This window comes from Rhizopus delemar, genomic scaffold (genome assembly GCF_000149305.1).
Source record: "Rhizopus delemar RA 99-880 supercont3.1 genomic scaffold, whole genome shotgun sequence".
Lineage (NCBI taxonomy): Eukaryota > Fungi > Mucoromycota > Mucoromycetes > Mucorales > Rhizopodaceae > Rhizopus > Rhizopus delemar.
Genome location: NW_027137827.1, coordinates 774,896 through 794,971, shown reverse-complemented (window position 1 = coordinate 794,971; position 20,076 = coordinate 774,896). Strand labels below are relative to the sequence as shown.

Sequence of the window (20,076 nt, the reverse complement as noted above, 5' to 3'; positions counted from 1 at the left end):
ATTAGGGAGTATTGAAGACACCACGTGCTCATTTAGGTCTTTTATTATAAACAAAATTGATGTTTAATCGCAAATCTTTTGTTGCTTGTACAACTATACATTCTAAGCTCAGTGTAAAAGGGAAAAAAATGAAATAAATAAAATGGTTTCATTTTATTTTGTACGAATCTGATGTAAATGATTCATTGATCTCATTAACAATTGTGTAAATGGTATCTTTTTCTTTAATAAGAAATCATTTCTATTTGTGCGCTTCTGGACCAATTTTCACATGAGATATGGTATAATTGACATTTCATTATAGAGCAAATGTTACACGTAGTGTATTTGCTTTTTATGTTTTTCCATCTATTATGCATAGCAAATACGGTAGTCCTTTAGTTCGTAGGTCTTGGAATTTTGCAAGATAACTTATACAAACTAAAACTTGGTATAATCTTTTTCGGATATGAAATCCAATTTATAAAATAATCAATGAAAAATGCTTGATGGTAAGAGATAAAACTGAGTCTGATTTTGCAATTGAAGAAAAGCAATGATTTAATGCTGGTTTCTATAGATACCAGAAATTTCTTCAAGCGTAATTAATTTTCTCTATTTTATATTACTTTTATTATTATTCATCAATTACGTGCTGCTTACCAGGAAACAGCTGTCAGGCGAACGCTTAATTTAGACTTTTTTTTTTTTTCTAAAATGAAGAGGAGATCAGAAAAAGAATGAGAGGAGATGCGATGTCATAAGTAAATAAAAATCTACATCTTTGCTATTACTCTGTATTTTATAATATATTCTCCTTTCTATGTAGAATACAAGCCATATCAAGAAGATATCTTTTTAAAGATATTGTGTCTAGACCCAAGATCGGAGAAAAATATAAAAAATTATACACAAACAATCATAGAGTTGTATGACAAACGCTTAATAGTTCACAACTAATGAATTCAGTGGATAATTAAAACTAACTGCAACATGATTAGTTTCTTTCTAATGTTGAATGAACTCCATTACACGATTTAATTCACTTTAAATTATACCCAGAAAGAGATTTTTTCGTCCAATTAACTCAAATTTACTATACAAATAGTAAGCTAACAATACAAGTAAATGTTAAAATGTATGTCCTTATTTTTCATGCATCAGGAACTGTGCCTCATGGGATCCTTTAATGGCATTTAATATCTAATGCCAATGGTTTTTCTGTCTGCTTTTCTATAATAATTTCATGTACAAGGAAGTTTTGTCCAGTGGGGTTGATGTCGTACTATCCCTAGAATACAAATAAATGTTTTTTTTTTTTTTTTTTTTATGTATGAGGGTTTTATTCTGGTGCTACCCTCAGACGGGCATTGTTAAGATTAAAACAAATTACAAGATAATTGAAAAAATTAACCTGACGCTTCATTACAGATTGACGAGCTTTTGGGTTGCAGTCGTTTTTATTGTGAATTCGTCAAAATAAAAGTATTGCTCTTGCTGCTACTTCATTGGATCAAAAGACTGTATATTCAAAAGTAAATTTCCACTGTGATTGCCATATGCACAAATCATCACATGCTGTAACACGTATAGAGTTAAATTTCCAGCGAGCGAATAGTTTGACTGTTGTTTGATGTGGTTGAACTAAAATAGCATACGATAACAATGAAGGCTTTTCAAAAAACGATATGCTAAAGTATCCCATATGGATTACTTGCTAGGACAAGATCATAAAAGGTAATGATCTGTTCCTATTACACCACATAATAAACTTCATTCATTTGTGATAGAAGTTGGGATGTGTGTAGGTGAGAGTGGGGTGGTAGCTTAGAATGATAAAGTCGTCATGGAATTGCTCTTGCTGGATGAGGAATTCAGGATTGCCAGAAAATATTCCAAGGAATTTACTGAGCTTTGGATATAAGTATGAGAGGCCATCGATTAAAAGTGCTTCGAGATTTCTGAATCATTTTGTGCTGATTTTTTCTGCAGACATACCATCCAGAAATATTGATGCAAATATGTTTTCAAATTGAGGAGCAGGCCAATGTAAGCCAAGAGTAGAAACAAATCCTTCAAGGTAGCGTTAGGAAGAGCTTTTAAAAATCACAAAGAAGTTTTTTACTATAACCTGATCGGTTCATATAAGATTTAAACTGTCTTCTGCTTTTCTTTCGTGACTTCTAGGTACGAAAGCTTCTCGAAGGCTTAGCTTGCCATCAAAACATAAAAAATGTATATGTCTTTCACTATTGGTGGCTTTCTATATGTATTGTTATGGCTCTTAGAACCTATACTCAGACTATGGCCAATACAAAGGAAATTCTTCTATCATGCTTGAATTGAGCTCCTTCAAGTTAATTTCATAACCTACTTGACTAGAAGTGTGAAACAGTGATCAGAAGCACTCAATTTATTAGAGATCGTGATTGTGTTTTTCCGCGAAAAATGGAGTCAATATTGGTTATGGATAATCTGTTAATGTACATGGAAAGTGTTTCACCAAAACTATAGTAAAGAAATCTACCTGGTAGACCATTTGCGTCTCTGTAGTTAGAGAAATGAGGCATCGAACCTGGAGAGTTAAATGATGTTTGAATGGATCTAGTGTAGAAATACCTTTCTCGTTTCGTGGTCGTTGGCAATTTTAAAATTATACAGATAGAAAGTTTTTGTATCAGGAACCATATGAGAATATATTGGATTCTGCTTCAAATCGTCATTGGAGGTAACAAAACTTGAATATTGTGCCAGATTTGACTGAGGAGTAGCGAGTTTGCAATCTTGCTGTGCCCTGAAATTGAAAGGTTTTTTGTGATAAATTACAGGCATGTTGATTGACTTTTGCGACGACACTCTCAAGATAATTCGCCAATTGATGTTTACTGCTTGTAAGTGGATATCCTATATTAGTTTGAACAAGAGTTAGGATTGAAGGATAATGTTATATACGACCTATAAGACTTAACATAAGAAAGGTTTTATAAGCCATTGTTGACTACAAATTGCCTAGATATAAACTGAAGCATATTGTTCAGGGCAGTCACCAATTATCCGTATCTATGCTTGCTTAAACTCATTTGTGAATATCTGATACAAGCACTCCATAACCTGTTCCAAAACGAAGGATTAAATCTCATCAATGCGCTCTAGGATGACTTTCTTATGTTCCTCCTTGAGAATACGCGAACGATCTGTTTTCCTAGGTCTCTCAAAGATGCTATCAAGCTTTCTCTCGTACTGTTTGGCACATCTTTGTGACGTACGAACGTGGATTCCCAACTGCATTCCTACAGATGAAGCAGTTATACACTTCTCAAGCAACAGTTTGAGGAAATCTCATCTTGTCCTAGTCTGCGTAAATCGTATAGTTTCGCTTGATCGTTCCTTCTTTCATAACAACGTCGGTGTCATTCTTCGCATCTTCAGTCTGCAAAAACTGAATGCTCATTAAAATGTAATCTTTCCTGTGAAGTTGTGATATAGAAGAAAATCACGAATGAAAATGCCCTTCACTTTATATAGCCTAGCTGTCGCCAAGGCTTATATGATAAAACCTCTTGGAATGCAACATCAGGTTTGCCATCGTGGAGGTATTTACTTTTTATGCAATACTGTATACATTCTTCGGATAGAGGGCATAATACCCTAGCGAAATGGTCATGTTCTTTCTGCTGAATTACCTCTCATCTGACTGCATTAGTTTCAATTTCCATGGTTATTTCTTTTATTAGCTTGTTCGTGGGTTTAAGCTTTATTACTAAAAAAGTTTCTTATGATGACTGGCTGTAATGCGGCGTCTGTATAAAATCCTCATCTACAAAAAAGTATATATATGGGTGCATCCTTCTCATACCGATCCTATACTATGCTCTGGCATCTCCATCACCACAAGATTTCCTGCAAATAATTTCTTCATTAAATTATATCTGCGCAATTTGCTGACCTCTCGTATGCTCACTGTGATGATCTTGATATTGAGGAACACTTTATCTAGTCTTGTCCTCCCCGCAAAGATATATGGCAAACAGTCGCCATTCGTTTTTTATTGAATTACCAACTGTTACTTTCGCCATCATAGCTCGTCCTGTCCCATATGGTCCTTCGGTTATCCCATCGCTCTCTTAACTATCTTGATATCGCTGCATGCACTCTCCTCTCCATTTGGCAGTTGCACTGGAAGTACGTCTTTGATGATCGAGTTTTCTAACCTCAAGAAGTCGCCGCAAGTACTACCTGTCTCATCTGAAAACTCAACAAAGAAAACAATAGTCGCAATCCAAGCAGTCCTCGGACTACTGCCTAATTATCCAGTTTACAAAGATATGCTAATATGCATCCAACATTACATCTCTTTATTTTTTTATTATATATTTGTCAACGATGCATGTCTCTGTGCGACACCTAAATAAAATACCATTTAAAAAAATCTAAAAGATAGTAGTTATCAGAATGGGTTGTCATCGTAGAATAAAAACAAATGTTGATTTAAAGTAACGAAAAATACCTCGATGTTTGAACTCAGTTGATTCTCTTAATTGCTAAGCTATCCGTATTGCTATTTCCGCCCTTTTGTTAAAGTAATAAATTTAGTGTTTCTACGTGGCATATTAAAAGAAGGAGGAGTTTACCATTGTCTGTGTTACACTCTATGAGTTTTACGCGGGGATAAAAAAAAAATTAAAAAAGTTCAATTTTATGAATTTGGTATTTTCACGTTTTTTAAATGAATTTTGCTCTAAAATTGACTTCTACACGTTTATAAATTAAAAGCTAATTATAGCGTCTTATTATTGTAGATCAAGAAATTAAGAAGGGGTGCAACATTAACTCTAAATTTGGTTATATTCCTCTGAACCCTTTACTGTTGCACACAACTAATTTATTATTTTTTTTATTGTTTGCCTTTTCTATAAATATCGTCCTCCCCTCATCTACTTTTCATTCTTTCTTTTTCTTCATGTCTCCAAAAGATTCCTTTTTAGAATTACCCAAGCCTTCTTCTCTCTTATCAAAAAGATTACCTGATCCAAAGAAGAGTTTGACAATTAGTACACCTTCTTATACAAATGATAGTAATTTTATGATCCACTCTGCTCCTCTTCGAAAGGTCATGACAAAAAAGACTATCATGAAGCATCCTCATCAACACCCAGCAACACCTATCGTTCCCTCTCATGTATCTTCTTCCTCAAGACAAAAGCAGCTCTTTTTACAACCGTTTGAATACCTTTATGATAATTTGGAACAAACCAGAAAATTAAAAATAACACTAGATGATGAGATAAGAAAATCGTCCAATTTAATACAAACCTTGCAATCCTCTACAGATTTGATTGAATCCTTGGTGCGTAAACACGTACACGAAATGATGGACTGCAGATTAGAAAACTACTTGATGGAGTGTGAAGAAAGAATCGCATCACTTGAAAGAAAACTTGCTTTTCAAACAATACCTTCACCTGCTAGCTCACCCACCACATCCGATAAAAGAAAAGATTTGCTGGTTCAACTTTTGGATAGAATGGATATGTTGGAGTCGAGATTAAATAAATGAGCATTATTTATACCCTTTTAATTTGCATATTAGACATACACACAAAAAAATTAATTAATAAATTTTATTGTACAAAAAGTTTATATTCAGTTGCTGCCTTTAAAGCAGATATTTGATTCTTTAATTCTGTGATATCTGACTCATTTGACTTTCTTGTGTTCTTTGAAGCAACTCGCAACTTGGCCACATCGTCTTTTTGATGCAATAATTCTTCTTTCAATCTCAATAATTCTTTATCTTGACTTTTTATCTTGTTGAGTGAAACAATATATTCATTTTGAAGGGCCTCTCTCTTTTCTTTAAGTTGCAACCACACGTCGTTATTATCTGTTGATATTGGTTTACTTCCGTTGGTAAGGCTTTGTTCTAGTGATTTAGCTCTTTGATCTACTTTTTCGTAGTTTTGCATCCAATCCTTAATTCTGTTTTCTAATTCAACTGCTTGAAGCTTCAGTCTCGACTTTTCTTCTTTCTGCTGAGTTAAGCTGGAAATCAAATCAACCACGCGAGACTCCAATTTGTATGATGCTTCCTTCAGATGACTCACTGACCTGGCCTCTGCACGAAGCACAATCAACTGTTTGCGCGCTTGGCGTTGTCTGATACATGTCTGAAGGCGAATCACATAATCGCGAGTGGCCTTATACTGCTTACGTACCATCCAACCTCTTGCTACTTTTTGAATCACTGTTGCTGCATGCTCCTTCTTTAACACTTGATGTCTCTTCTTGGCAATCCATGTACGACATGCTATGAATTACATTTAACATAATACGCACATAGAAATTTATATGTTTACTATAATTACCTGCTTGAAGGTGAACAACAAACATTCTTGTTTGCAAGTACCGCTTTCGTTCAACATATCTTCTCCAATTTGTTTGAATGACGGTGGCTGCGTGTTCTTTACGAATAAGCTCCATCTTGTATTTGGCAAATTGACGACGTGCTATACTTTGTAAGGCTAAAATGAGGTTCTTGACTCTCAAGTAGCGGAGACGAGCAAGATAACCGCGAACATTCTTTTGCAAAATGGTGGCGCATGCATTGAGTTTATCTGATCTCAACTTTTCCATGTAAGCAAGCTGTACAATGTTTAATAATAAGAATGATCATTTAACATTTATCATTTACCTGTCCAGCACGGAAAAAGATTTTGGAGAGACCAATTTGATATTTGTTGGTATCATTGACGTGAGTATCCAAAATGACTTTACAAATTTGTTTTGTATCTGGATTTGTCTTTGGATCCCAGTGAGAGAAAGGAATAAGTGCATAGTATCTATAAAGTACGTCAACATTTATTATTTACTCATTTCTCTCAACTACCTGTCTGCAAAATCTTGGAAGGTCCATCGTGTAGGATATCCTTCACAACTGATACGAATGGTTTCTAGGACACCACAGGCACGCAATTGAGCAAGAACCATGTTACCATCAAACTCCCATGCTGCCTTGGCTTCATTAGGTTTGATACAACGAATATAATGAGCATTAGTGTCTCCAATAGTATCCATCAAGTTAATCAGTGATAACTATGATACATGGTATAAGTTAAAATCATCAAGTTTTATTTCTCGCTTTTACCTTGAACATTGAACCTAAAGTGGGCTTCTTATTTTGAGTCAATGATTTTCTTGAAGGTGCTTGTTCAGTCTAAAAGAGAATTAAAATATTGGTTTTCTTATATTTTATGATTATCATAGCTTACTGTAGGAGTAGAGGGTGCCGTGGTAGGTTGAATAATATCAGCAAGGAAAGTGAATTGAGAGTTTTGCAATAAATTTAATAACTCTTCAGGTACAGTATCCTTATTCTTATCTAAAAACCCTTCAGCCTCATATTGTACATCGTGAGCATAGTGAGCAACTGTGAACGCATTATTTGAGAAACGAGGCTTTTTAAAGTAGTCTTGATAGTCTGTTTTAAAGGTTTGGTACAACTTGTTGCAAAATCCTTGATCTGTACCCGAGGGCAAACGAGATTCCTATACAAACTATGTATAAAAAAAAGGCAAGTTGGTTTCCAAAGGACTTACTTCATCCAAAAGAGAAAGAATACCCATCTTGGCTTCAATGAGCTCAATACATTTTTGATTATCGCTGAAAGAGATAAACTTCCAATCAATCTGCTCCTTCACGTATTCTTCTTGTTCCAATTTGAAAACATGTTGATTGAACTGCTGCTGAAGCTTTTCATTAGCATAATTGATACAAAACTGTTCAAATGAATTCTTTTTAAAATGTTCGAAACCGTAAATATCCAATACACCAATGAAATTGGCCACTTGTTCCAACTCCTGGCATGACAGACTCTTGTTGATTAAGGCTACCAACCAATCAAACAGGTTTGCATAGATAAACTTGGCTACAGAGTCTCTTACAACCTGTGCTTGAGTGACAGAGAGATTGCTGATGATTTTTTCAGAGCGCGTGATGATCTGTTTACGAAGAATCCATTTTCTGAATTCCATGGTATCCAAGCCTAAAAGTTGCGTTGCCTTCAGTAGCGAAGGTTCATCATCCGATAAACTAGCATCCGTCCGGCCTCCAACCTCAATGTTGCCCAAATGAAGTAGGGCGGCTAACAATTTGAAAATATCGGATTGAATAGCAGAAGAAACACCGATGGTTGTCAGGGCATCTCGGGTATCTTTGAATTCTTGCGCATCATCCACAGAGGGAATAACACCCGTACCACTTTGATTCAAGTAGTGAAATTCTGACCAGTCTTTCAGAGCCAACTCCTTTTTTTCATTTTCGCTTGCTCCTGAACACAACTAATAAGAAGGATTACTTGGTGTTCTTATCTGATCAGCACTATGAGGACTTACTTGATAAAAGATGTGGTAATTTCTTTCGGTAGCGGGCTGGAAGATGAGACGAGATCTTTCCAATAAATAGGTTCTAATTTTGGCACCAACAATGTTGCATTGCTTATCAAATTGAATTTCAATGTATTTACCAAATCGGGATGAGTTGTCATTTCTTGTCGTTTTAGCATTGCCGAATGCTTCCATGATAGGATTAGTGGCTAACAATCATATTAGTAAAAAAATATTTATATCTCCCTTGCGTTCATTACCCAAGATCTGCTCTTCTACTTCAGTCATAGATTCTGCACCAGTCGTGGATGTATCATCTGCTGTTGCAAAATATCTCATAATATATTTGGCGCTCACTGTCTTACCAGCACCACTATAATAAAGAGTTAGAAACTAAGAGAAAGCTTTTTTTGCTTTTGTCTTTACCTTTCGCCTGATACAATAATAGTTTGGTTTTTATTATCACGGATCATACAACGATAAGCATCTTCAGCAATAGCAAACAAATGAGGCTCTAGTTCTTCTCTTCTACTTCCTGAATATTTTTGAATCATTTCTGGCTCATACATGGATACTCTTGCAAAAGGATTTGCAGCAATCAAGACAATTCCAGAATAGGTATAGATGTGATGCTGATCATAACGGGTTTTGATAGTTTGAAGAACTATGCTCTACAGTATTAATCCATGTCTCTCCATAAGAAAAGAGTTCTTTCTTTTAAATACCTGAAGGTTCATTCAAGTAACTGAGGTTGGTCAAATCGTCCGTATTTTCCATTTTAGGAGGATTTCGAAGTGGTGGTAAAGCAACTTGATCAAGTTCGGCTCGCTTAGCTTCAAATACATGTTGCTTTACTAGGATTTAGTTCCGAGTTGTATAGAGTAAATGGTCTCACCTTTTCTGAGTCATTGTCATCTTGAAATACAATCTTGATTTTATCAGCTTCTTCTTCTCTCGAAATAACTGTGGCTGAAGTCCAGCCCAAGATATTATCTGGAAACCAAGCTTTGATTCCCTTTGTATAGACTTGAACCAAGTCTAGATTAGCTGAACTCATGAAATAAGAAGAAAAAGTCTAATTTTAATGAAAACACGAGAAAACTTGGTTTTATACATCAATCAACTCCGATCAGGGATCAATTTTTTATTTTAGCAGTAAATGATGAAAGAGTAAGCAAGAGCACAAAAGTTGATCCTTTTGCTTTCTCATCTTTACTATTTTTTTTTCTTTATTTTTACTTTAATCGGAAGACTTTCTTCCTTTTAGCCCAAGTGGTATTGTGTTTTTGAATAGACTGATAGCAGATTTCTCCGATGTCTCCAGTGGACATTAAAAATAAGCTACCGATTCTCACGTATTTAATAAATTTTACTTTTGCCCACTGTCTTTTCATATTCTTATCATCATCAACCGTTCCGTCATTCGAGCTGTAATTATATAATACTTGTATAAATAGTGAGCCATACCACATTCACACTTGGGATGAGGTATTGGTAAAATGCCCAATAAAAGATCTTTCGAAGCACTGACAGAGGCATGGCTCCCTCTGTTTGCTGTGAGTGATGGATTGCTCTATAGATTGATAGACTTCAATAGAGTAAAAAAGAGCCTTGACCTAGTGATCTGTATGACTGTCGGATTGTATGCCGTGAGTTCCGATGAAGAGCAAAAGCTCAGTAAATATGACAGTGAATCTGTTGATGCTAGATGAGTAATATATTAACATTGGCATAACATTCAAATACAACTATAACGCCGTATCATAAGCAGATGTGTAAAGGCATATAAATGACCGAGATACTTTCAATAGCTCGAATATCTTGGATTGTCCATGTTTGAACTACTTTCACAAGGCTTATTATGTCAGCCCCAGAAATAGGCTATACTTTTAACAATATAGAAATATTACTCAACAGCTGATCATAACAAGAGATTGAGAATACACGTAGTTTGTGTTGTAAAGCGTATGCTAAAGTTCAAGCTCAGACCAGATATGACAACTTTTTTGAATGGCAAAAGAAAAGGATCGTTTTATTCCCCATTTAGTTAAATCTATTCGTCTTCATCCAAATCATCTTCTAGTGCGCTTTCCCTTGGATCTAATTCATCATTCTGTTCCAATACATGTCGAGCCATGATACGCGGTAAAATAATATCACATACACGATCTTTCGTTAATAAGTCATCAACGAATACATCCATATATGTTAAACTGAATCCCTCTATTATATACAAATCAGTATCGTTCTCCATAAGTTCCCATGCCTACCTTTTCCTCTCGCTCGTAATTTACGATAATCGTTCAACAATGGTTCAAGGTATTGATATATTTCTTTTGATTTGCCTGTAAGTCGTAAATAGAATGCACCTAACGCTCTCAAGTATTTAAAGTCTTCTTGCTTTACAAATTCTATAATGATTTCTTTTTCTGGAAGTAATTGTAACAACTTGAGTAATAAACATATAAATTCAGTGGGTTGTAGATTGCCATACATTCCTCCAATATAGTCAACATCTACTGCTCTTTCTGTTAATGTGGCAGCTATAGAAGAATGTTAGCAAATGAGCTTGATCAATTTTATCGTTACCTGTTAAACCATAACATTTCTCTTTCCAATAGATTGATTCTTGAATTCTTTCACGAATGATCTTTTCTACAAGATGAAGTGGATGGCGTCCGTGTATACCAGTACCACCATGAATATTAGGATGCTGTTCTATTTAATGCAACGTTTAAATGTTTGGAAATATGGGGTAGATCAACTTTTTTTTACCCATTATTTATTTGAAGAATTAAAAAAAAAAAAAAAAAAAAAAAAAAAAAAAAAAAAAAAAAATTCCTTTTGTTCTGCAAAATTCTTTTTTAAACCCAATATGGGTAGTTTTATTCATTTATGACGAGATATATGAGAAAAGTGGTATTTTATATATAAAATGAGCCTATTCTCGCTCTACACTCATACTTGGTGCAGCATGATAGCCATTTTCTGATTCTCGAGGCATGTCAGTAATTAATACTTGATCTGTATTTTCATTATTGGTATCATCAATTAACAAATCATGTTGTCCCCCTCCTGTATTCCACGCAAACCCGTCTTCATCAAACTCGGCTGTTAATGCCATACCTTCTCCACCAAACATACTTAACAGGATTGGTAAAAGAACAAGGCCGTGCAATGCCCCCAAGACGACAATAGAAAGGTCTATTCAGAGAAATACGAGTTAAAAAAGTTGAAGACACATCTCACTAGACACTTACACATTCGGAAATAATACACTTCAAATATTTTGGATCGCGTAAAGGCCAAGACAACGATACCTGCAAATTTAGTCAAAGTGATCCCACAGAATACCTATGTAGTCATCGTGAGTATCGCACAACAAAAAAAAGTAAACAGACAGCACTTACCGAACTACCGATATCCACCATACTTTTGCCTGCTCTGTCTTCTAAGCTTCCACTGGCTACCATAAACCCACGAGCGATATGACAACAGAATTCGACACTAATACCGATACAAATCACTAGGTTGACCAAACTGACCGCGTTCAGGCTTACACCCCACAAGGTCATGACACCCACGACATCCACCAAGATCATGATGACGACCGACATCACCAGCAGACCACAGCGAAGACTGCCCAAAAGAGAACTGCTGACGATAAAGATGGACAGGATGGCGAATCCGAGGATTTGAAAGGCCATCGAGACAATATACGTGTACTGTTCAAAAAAGATGTAAAAGACAGAGTAAGGAAAGATGTCGAGACCCAGTTCTTGGCTCAGGTCTCGAGCGATACGTCGAGCGGATGCATAGGCAGATATAAACTGTTCTTGGCTTCGCAAGGGCGTGTGGAACGTTCTGAAATGTGAGGACTCAATCGTCGTCTGCTCTGGGTTGGCAACGACAGCGTCACCGTAAGCTGCTTTGCCGGCGAGTGGACAGCTCTCGTCCGGAACACGCTCGATCCAGATGTTGTAGAGATCAAGAAACGCTTTTCCCTCAGGGATCGCTTCCATGCTGCTGTCATACCCTTCAACGCAGTCGACGCAACTCTCTGGGTCATCCCACGGTCCACAAAGCTCACGCTTTGATGCATCATAGGCCATGTCGAGTGCACTCATCTTTCGACGACGAGGAGACGTATTTCTCGGCTTCTTGAATCGGCAACACTCTACGTTTGGATTAAGCCAGAGCATAAAGTCATCAAGCCAAACACTGGTAGGTTCGCCAATGTAGGACACGTTCGATCGTTTTCGCTCGAGCTCCAGTGTGTTTGCCAAGGACCTCTCTTCACAAGCAGGGAACCGTCCACAGATCTTTTGCTGATCTTCTCTGCTGGTCAAGTTGGCTCCCTTGACAACAAAGTAGACAGGGGGTCCAACGTTAAAGTAGTGATCAAGGTCATTAAAATACTGTACAAGGTAAGAGTCTGAGGGTAAGGCGATACGCTGATCTAATCCAAGTGGCACTTGAGGCAGAAGCGAAAGACCAAACATAAAGAGACCGAGAAAGGCAAGACAGACGACGTACCGTATTTTATGGTGAAGAATGGTAGGCACATAGTATTGTCTGATGACTGATTCCAGCCATCCTTCCTTTTCAATTGTTTCAGGGGCCTTGATACGCACACAAGGAACACAGTCCACACGCTGATCCTAAAGAAGAATGTAAGAGTGGTCAAACAGACACCTTCAACATTACCTTCATTCGGCGAGCATCCAGAGCCAAACAGGAAACAAAACATGTGACCTGGAGCACAAAATCGATAAAGACAGCGACAGAGGCCATGATGGCAAAGCTACTGACAGCCGGCATGGTCACCATCGTGCCCAATCCAAAAGCGATCGTTTCACTTGCCGAACTGAGCAAAATACTCGGACCCATCTTACCCAGCGTTTTCGCCGTGCGTTCCTCGATCGACTCGTCTTGATCCAGTTCAGCCCGTCTCTGATACTCGTGGCAGAGGATAAAGATGTTATCGACGCCCACGGCGAGCACTAAGAACGGAATGACCTCGGCAATGATTAGCGTGATCTTTCTGCCCGTCAAAGAGAAGAGGCCGACGGCGGTTGATACGGAAAAGATGACGATCAGGATACCGCAGACACCCAAACCAAATTTGGAATCAACAAAGAATCGGCGAGGGTTGAAGGACGAGATACGACCGAGCGCGAAGGAGGCGTAGATAAACATGACCAGGTAGCTGATGATAACCGTCTTGACATCTGTATTGCTAGATTTATTTAATTCTGTTTCCAACGAACCCTGTGGTGATGATGGTCAGTGTCAGTTTTCATGTTTGTAAACTGGATGTTTACCTCTGTAGAATAACTTATCTTCACCCCCTTCCACTCAGCTCTCTCTTCCAGCCCAGATAACACGGTCTCGAGCAAGGTCTTTTCCCAGTCTTCAGCCTTGGCTGTCTCTGTCGCATTCATCGAGTTCCTCAAGACATAAGTCACAACAAAGGCTCTGGCCGTCATGTAGTCCTCATCCTTGTAGCCACCCAAGATCATCTCGGGCTTCAAAGGCTGCAAGGACTCTGGCAGACAGGTCGATGGCTGTGTGGTACATCCAGCCAAGTCCTCTTGCCAGCTATCAGGGTCAAAGTTATCAATGTCACCCTGCCAGTAGCCAGTGATGGACTGAAGGATACAGGCATCTCCGGTAGGATGAAAGCACACGTCTTGCAGTTTTGTCTGATACTTGCTTGATCGCACCGCCTCGATTTCTTGTTCTAATCTAAACAGGTTCTGTATGCGTTCTGCTGACGCGATCGGTGAATCTGTCTCGCTCACGAAAAAGATTTGTGTGGTTCGATAAAAGGGAGTGAAATGGGTATCAAAGTAGTTTTTTTGTTCCAAAGCAGTAGAGGTAGGAGAGACCCAGAGATTGACCGGACTACGCTCGATCTCCAGGCGAGACCAGCCAAGGGAGCAGAGAGAGACAAAGGTAAGGCTGACGAGAATAACCAGCCAAGGATAGCGAGCACAGAAGAGACCTTGATAGTAAAACCAATTCTGAAGACGAGAATTAAGCCAATAACGACGAGGGGTATAATCTGGATCGAGCAAGTTTTCTTGCTCTTCTTCTTCATCATCATCCTCTGCAAGTGCCAGTCGTTCATAGAGTCCCCTGGCTTCCAATTGATCCAGATGAACACCAAAGAACTTTTGTAACCAGCGACCGATGACCTTGTTTTTGGCCAAGAGCAAGGTTGCTGCGAGTATCAAGACGATCACGTAGGTCATCAACATAGCAAACGTCCAGCAGCGTAAAAGACCGATGCGACACTCTGGTTTTTCCTTATCGGTCGGTGGCAAGATCGGACAGACAGACTGACAGTCAACACAGGCACATCGATAGGCAGGATCGGTATCGTTGCATAATTTTCCGTCTTGATCATATCGCGACAGACCCTCGGATGGTTCGAGCGAAAGACGAGGGAAATCAATCTGAAAAGGACTACCGACCAAGGGACGCTTCATGCCCATATAAGTGACCATCTCGTACCAATCCTTGGCACTTCCACCGATAAAGTCCATCGCGAAACTGTTGCTCGACCCAAACTGAATGTCTTTGCAGCTGTCGAAGAATTGAGTTCCAAAATGGTCGCCTACCCAATAATCCGCACTCGTGACGCCTTGGTGGTCGTCTGTGGAGGTGATGTTGACAAATGTCGATTGGTTGGGTGAGCAAGTAAACGAACACCAAAACTGTAAAAAGTTCTTCCAGCAAGCCGGGCAAGAGGCAATGATACTTTCGGCTTGTTTGGCTTGGTTGATCAAACTGTCGAGTTGACTCTCATCGCAGCAGACGGCACCTGTACTGTATTCTGCTCCACAGGTATTTGCAAGAAGCGTTCGGAAAGATTGGTTGTCGGGTTCAACAGCTTTTGTGTTGTCTGCGCAAGGAAGTGGTGAGAATGGTGAACCACACTGAGATCTCATGGAACAATAACCTTCTTTATGAATTTTGGTTATTGGTTCACATGCTGTTAATAAAATAAGCCAACATAGCAAAAAATAAGTGGAGAATAGTCGCATATTTTATTAAAAAAAAAAGTAAATAAAAAATAAAAACAAATCAAATCGTTCCCCAATCTCTCTCGTTCTCTCAGTCTGTCTCATTCAGTCTTTCTCTTTTTTAGCGGGGAAAATAAAATCCAAAGCATCAGGGTGACGTGATTGGAACTCAAAAAGGACAAACGGGAAATTTTTTATGCAGCCGATGATTGATTGAAAGAGAGATGACAAGATGGTATTCTAAAGACTGGTTTTTATATATTTTATGAAACTTGAAGTGTTTCAGGATGATCATGAAGCATAGACAGTATTGATGTATGTATGAGCGCACTGATATATAAAGAAAGAGGTAGTACAAAAGAGCATTGTAAACCAAAGTGTGACAAATAAAGAGAGTCAAGATTCATTTGAACAAGACAAAGAATGTCCTTAAACAATGAATTCAAAGATCGAAAGCAAAGGATATTATTTAAACTCAAGGATCGACAGGGCAAAGTAATCTCCCCTTCCCCTTGCTTGAGATGTTTAGTATTTATAATTTCAGTGGATGAAAATAAAAAGTCTGTGCTGAAGGGCTTTTTTTTTTTTACTTTATTTTTCTTATGCATCATCGACGCTAGTTTAGAGTATCGCCAATCTAAACAAAAAAAAAAAAAAAAAAAAAAAAAAAAAAAAGAAAAGAAACATCCGATGACTTTATAAAGAAACGAAAAGGTAACCGTGTCACTAACATTGTAGGATTCTATGTCCGTGTCCAGTTTGGATGAGATTCATGCAAATTGTTTGTTAAAAATGGTTTATTTTCTCTAGTTTTCCTTTTAATCCAAATAACCATATTCTATTATTCCTTTATCAAGTCTCGACAAGTTGCATGCATTTTGAACAATAAAAAAAAAACAAAAACAAAGCAAAACAATGACGGTTAAATGTTTAACCTTGTTCTGTGGAAAAAAAAAAGTTTTTTTTTTTGCTTGTGAAGTTAGTAGATGAGGGGCTTAAAACAATCATTGTTCTTGTGGAATTGCCTTTTGAAGGTAAAGCGAAACTTTTTTGGTGGTTGTACAAGATTCATGGAAAGTAAAAAAAAAAGGGAGATGAGTTGTTTAAGCCTATTCTAATACGGAACCCGGAATGAACTGATGACCAAAAGTTCATTTTTAATTGTGTCTAAAAAGATTTAGTTTTTTTTTTTTTTTTTTTTTCTTTGTTTTTCTTTAATGTCTTTTATTAGTTCAACTACATCAGGAACACATCAAAATGTATCAAAAAAGTCTTGTAATTCTGTCAATTGTTGTTCACCTTCCAGACTTTGGAAAACAGTTCAACAGTTGATGAATGAAGATAGACGTGAAGAATTTAAAGCTTTATGTCAAGACAAGACCAAGTTACCTCATCTTGTTCATGTCATTCTCACATCACGTCTATCTAATAATCCACTGATTCACAAGAATACGACGACTATCGACCGTCGTTTAAATGAGAAATTTGGAAAATTATCAGCCACTGATTTAAATGCATTAGAAATCACTTTATTACAACATCAACATGACACATTTGCTTATTGGATTCTATTCCTTTTAAAAAAACATGCGACACCTGCTGAATGTAAGCAATTCTTGAATCATCAATTTGGAAAACAAGGCAATACTGCTTTACATCTTGCTTCTTTTTGGGAAATGTCCAGACTTGTACGACTCATGTTGGCACTGGGGGCCGACCCTTTTGTACAAAACAATCGTCAACTTAAACCAGTTGATTACACAAGTCAAAAGGATCTGATTTCTTTATTCAATCAAAAAAAGACGTCATCTTCATCCTCTCTTTTACTCAAGAAAGCGATTCAACAACAACAACAACATGTCACTGAACATTATGATTTTCCTGATATCATCCCACATAAATCATCATCACCACCACCTTCTGATTATTTCATGAGACCCATTGATTCCTTTTCTTCTTCTTCTTCTTCTTCTTCTTCTTCATCCTTTTCTTCACTTGAACAGTACACACCACCTCACTCACCCATTTCCTTTTTTGATCATCTCTCTCTCTTACCACCTTCTCCACCCTTGATACCCATCCAACAAAAAAAGAATGAAATCAAACAAACCGTGAATGGCTTATTTGAAAAAGTAGATGTTATTCTTCCTATCCGATCTAATTCTCTAAAAGAAAAGAAGGTTCGATTTGATCCTCGAGTGATCATGATGGATAGTTGTGTTCGTGGTGATAGAAAGGAATTGATTGAATGGATGGATGAGCTCAACATTCGGGAAATTAAAGATGTTCAGAATCGATCCTTGTTACATATTGCACTCATGCATGGCAATGAACATTTAGTGGATGATTTGATTCATAAAGTAGACATCAACCAACCCGATCATGATGGTAAGTGCAACATCATCCCAACCTTTTATTCACTCTTATCCTAGGTTGGACCTGTCTTCATTATGCTTCGGCTCTTGGTCTTTGGAAATCCCTTGAGAAAATGGCATCGGTGAGAGGCTGTGATATTCATTCACGGACACATCATGGATTAAAGGTTGAAGATTGTCCCAATTCAAATATTGGAAGAAGAAGATGTAAAGGTGAGTGGGTTGATTGAGACACGCCTTGGCTTTAAACTCATCAGGTTCTGTAGCTATAATCGATAGAATTCAAAAAGTCAATGCCAACTTGTAAATAATCCCCCCCCTCTTCTTCTTTCCTTTATCATTTCTCACTCTTTCTGTTCATATTTCTTTTGTTATCAACTGTACTTTATCTCTCTCTCTCTCTCCTTATACATATAATATACCCCTTACCCATCCTTCCATCTATATATATATTATGCAATTGTTTATGATTTCTTATGTTCCCTCCCCTTAAATAGTTCACATTGACATATGAAACCCTTCTTTTTTTTTATTCTAAATAAAGAAATGTGTATTCATTCTACTTGATTCATGAATTGGCATTTCATAAAGTTTAAAATGATTCAATTCTTGTTTGATTTCTTGAGCAATCATCGGTGTCAATCGAGTACAGACAGCTTCAGCATCCGAACTACGATCATATTCTTGCCTTGAATAAGTTTCATAGACAGAAATATGACTATCAAAATGCAATTGAGCTAATTTCTTTTGAAGTGTACAAGTTGACCATCTTTTGCGATTTGGTTTTTTTAATATACTTTTTAATGTTGGCTGTCTTGACTTGTTACGAAATGAGCAAATAGGTACACCACAAAAGGAAAGACGTGGATAAAGCATGGATTCATCTGGATTGTTGACAGCCGCTGTTGTGGATGTACAACCTGAATCACTGGACACTGTCACATCACTTGGCTTTCTTTTTCCAAACACGCGCTTCAATTTGTATCTCATTCTCTTGAATTTCTTTCTTTCTTGTTCACTTGTTAGGTTGATACAGGGTGGATCTAAATAGGATTTTATAATAGCGTGTTGATCATACATTTCATCTATCCAACTATCTTTGCATGGATGTTGTATTATCGTACTTTGATCAAAATCGTTTTTTAAATCTATTCCATACTTCTACATCACAAAAGAAAGAAATCAAAAGAAAAAAGAAAGGAAAAAAGAAAAAGAGAAAAAAAAAAAAAAAAAAAAAAAAAAGTAATTTAAATAATGCATTTTATTACATCTTCTTTATTTGTTTACATGATCTAGTGACAAGTTTTGTATATCATTCACAAGTGTGTCGGTTTCATTCATTACAAGAAAAAAAAAAAAAAAAAAAAAAAAAAAAAAAGATAAAAAAAAAAGGGGAAGTTAAGTATGAAGAAAATAAAATAAAAAATATTGCTTATTTGATATTCTCATACCAGCCAAAAAAAAAAAAATTTTTAAAAAAAAAAAAAAACATCTTTATTCTTTGTACTTGATATAATTAATAGATCATTCAACCGCCTTTTTATTCTTACTTTCTTGCTCCTTAAACCATTTCAAGTTCAAGTGAAAGGAATGATTGAAACTTTACTTTTTTAGAATAAAACATAAATTAAAAAATGAGCTGTAAATTACTTTTTAAAAAGAATGTCTTCAACTCTAGGGAAAATACATTTGAAACAGTCAAATTCATGCTTGACGATTTATATAAATTCATTTCTTCTTTTTTATTCTTTACTATGACTGTTTATATAATCAGCTTTATTTGAATTTTGTACCAACCGTCTTAGGATCTAATGCTATCAAAGCACACTCTATCATTTTTCTTTTTTTATTTATTTATTTTTGTGCATGTTATTTTGGATAAACACATATTAAACTGAAATCAGTAGAGCATGGATATTAAGCTAAAGAATTTGCCTTTATTTTTATTGATAAATAGTAAAGTATAAAAATCAAAACATAAAGATTCTTTGTTTATTTGGAAGAAAAAAAAAAGTATAAATTACACCTGCTAAAGAACAAAGTGTAGATGAGCCTAAAACAAAGGGACATCATGCAGGCAACTTCAAAATAGTATTTCTAAGGAACCCATACAGCCGTATAATACAATCAGGAAAAGAAAGAGAAAATTGACTGATTGAGGTTTTCATGAAAGGATAGTTAGTCCCAGAATGAATTGGAAAGACTTCATGTCAGAGATGATAGTTTGTTACTTTTCTTATTTTAAAGAATTTAATACAAACCACTCTTGATCTCACAGTTTGCCAATAATTATATTACAATAAAAAAGAG

General features: G+C 36.6%; 7 protein-coding genes across 7 annotated transcripts; 2 read left to right on the top strand and 5 right to left on the bottom strand.

Annotated features, from left to right (window-relative positions):
• Positions 1-2,478: 2,478 nt before the first annotated feature.
• RO3G_00317 (uncharacterized protein) lies at positions 2,479-2,811 on the bottom strand (the record flags this gene model as incomplete). The annotated part of the gene is made up of 2 exons (XM_067654908.1): positions 2,479-2,487; positions 2,599-2,811. 2 exons carry the CDS (start codon positions 2,809-2,811, stop codon positions 2,479-2,481), a joined length of 222 nt encoding a protein of 73 aa, XP_067511009.1.
• A 2,128-nt stretch (positions 2,812-4,939) lies between these two features.
• RO3G_00316 (uncharacterized protein) lies at positions 4,940-5,536 on the top strand (the record flags this gene model as incomplete). The annotated part of the gene is made up of 1 exon (XM_067654907.1): positions 4,940-5,536. One exon carries the CDS (start codon positions 4,940-4,942, stop codon positions 5,534-5,536), a length of 597 nt encoding a protein of 198 aa, XP_067511008.1.
• Positions 5,537-5,600: 64 nt separating this feature from the next.
• Positions 5,601-9,899, bottom strand: RO3G_00315 (uncharacterized protein; the record flags this gene model as incomplete). The annotated part of the gene is made up of 12 exons (XM_067654906.1): positions 5,601-6,286; positions 6,345-6,621; positions 6,671-6,818; positions 6,866-7,071; positions 7,124-7,192; positions 7,248-7,523; positions 7,575-8,315; positions 8,370-8,569; positions 8,621-8,733; positions 8,787-9,024; positions 9,086-9,214; positions 9,806-9,899. 12 exons carry the CDS (start codon positions 9,897-9,899, stop codon positions 5,601-5,603), a joined length of 3,177 nt encoding a protein of 1,058 aa, XP_067511007.1.
• A 514-nt stretch (positions 9,900-10,413) lies between these two features.
• On the bottom strand, positions 10,414-11,139 carry RO3G_00314 (uncharacterized protein; the record flags this gene model as incomplete). Its single annotated transcript, XM_067654905.1, has 4 exons — positions 10,414-10,583; positions 10,631-10,903; positions 10,950-11,078; positions 11,136-11,139. The coding sequence occupies 4 exons, from the start codon at positions 11,137-11,139 to the stop codon at positions 10,414-10,416; spliced, it is 576 nt and encodes a 191-aa protein (XP_067511006.1).
• A 469-nt stretch (positions 11,140-11,608) lies between these two features.
• On the bottom strand, positions 11,609-15,316 carry RO3G_00313 (uncharacterized protein; the record flags this gene model as incomplete). Its single annotated transcript, XM_067654904.1, has 4 exons — positions 11,609-11,680; positions 11,771-13,021; positions 13,068-13,631; positions 13,685-15,316. The coding sequence occupies 4 exons, from the start codon at positions 15,314-15,316 to the stop codon at positions 11,609-11,611; spliced, it is 3,519 nt and encodes a 1,172-aa protein (XP_067511005.1).
• Positions 15,317-16,608: 1,292 nt separating this feature from the next.
• RO3G_00312 (uncharacterized protein) lies at positions 16,609-17,996 on the top strand (the record flags this gene model as incomplete). Its single annotated transcript, XM_067654903.1, has 2 exons — positions 16,609-17,779; positions 17,824-17,996. 2 exons carry the CDS (start codon positions 16,609-16,611, stop codon positions 17,994-17,996), a joined length of 1,344 nt encoding a protein of 447 aa, XP_067511004.1.
• Positions 17,997-18,295: 299 nt separating this feature from the next.
• Positions 18,296-18,846, bottom strand: RO3G_00311 (uncharacterized protein; the record flags this gene model as incomplete). The annotated part of the gene is made up of 2 exons (XM_067654902.1): positions 18,296-18,300; positions 18,330-18,846. 2 exons carry the CDS (start codon positions 18,844-18,846, stop codon positions 18,296-18,298), a joined length of 522 nt encoding a protein of 173 aa, XP_067511003.1.
• Positions 18,847-20,076: the final 1,230 nt, after the last annotated feature.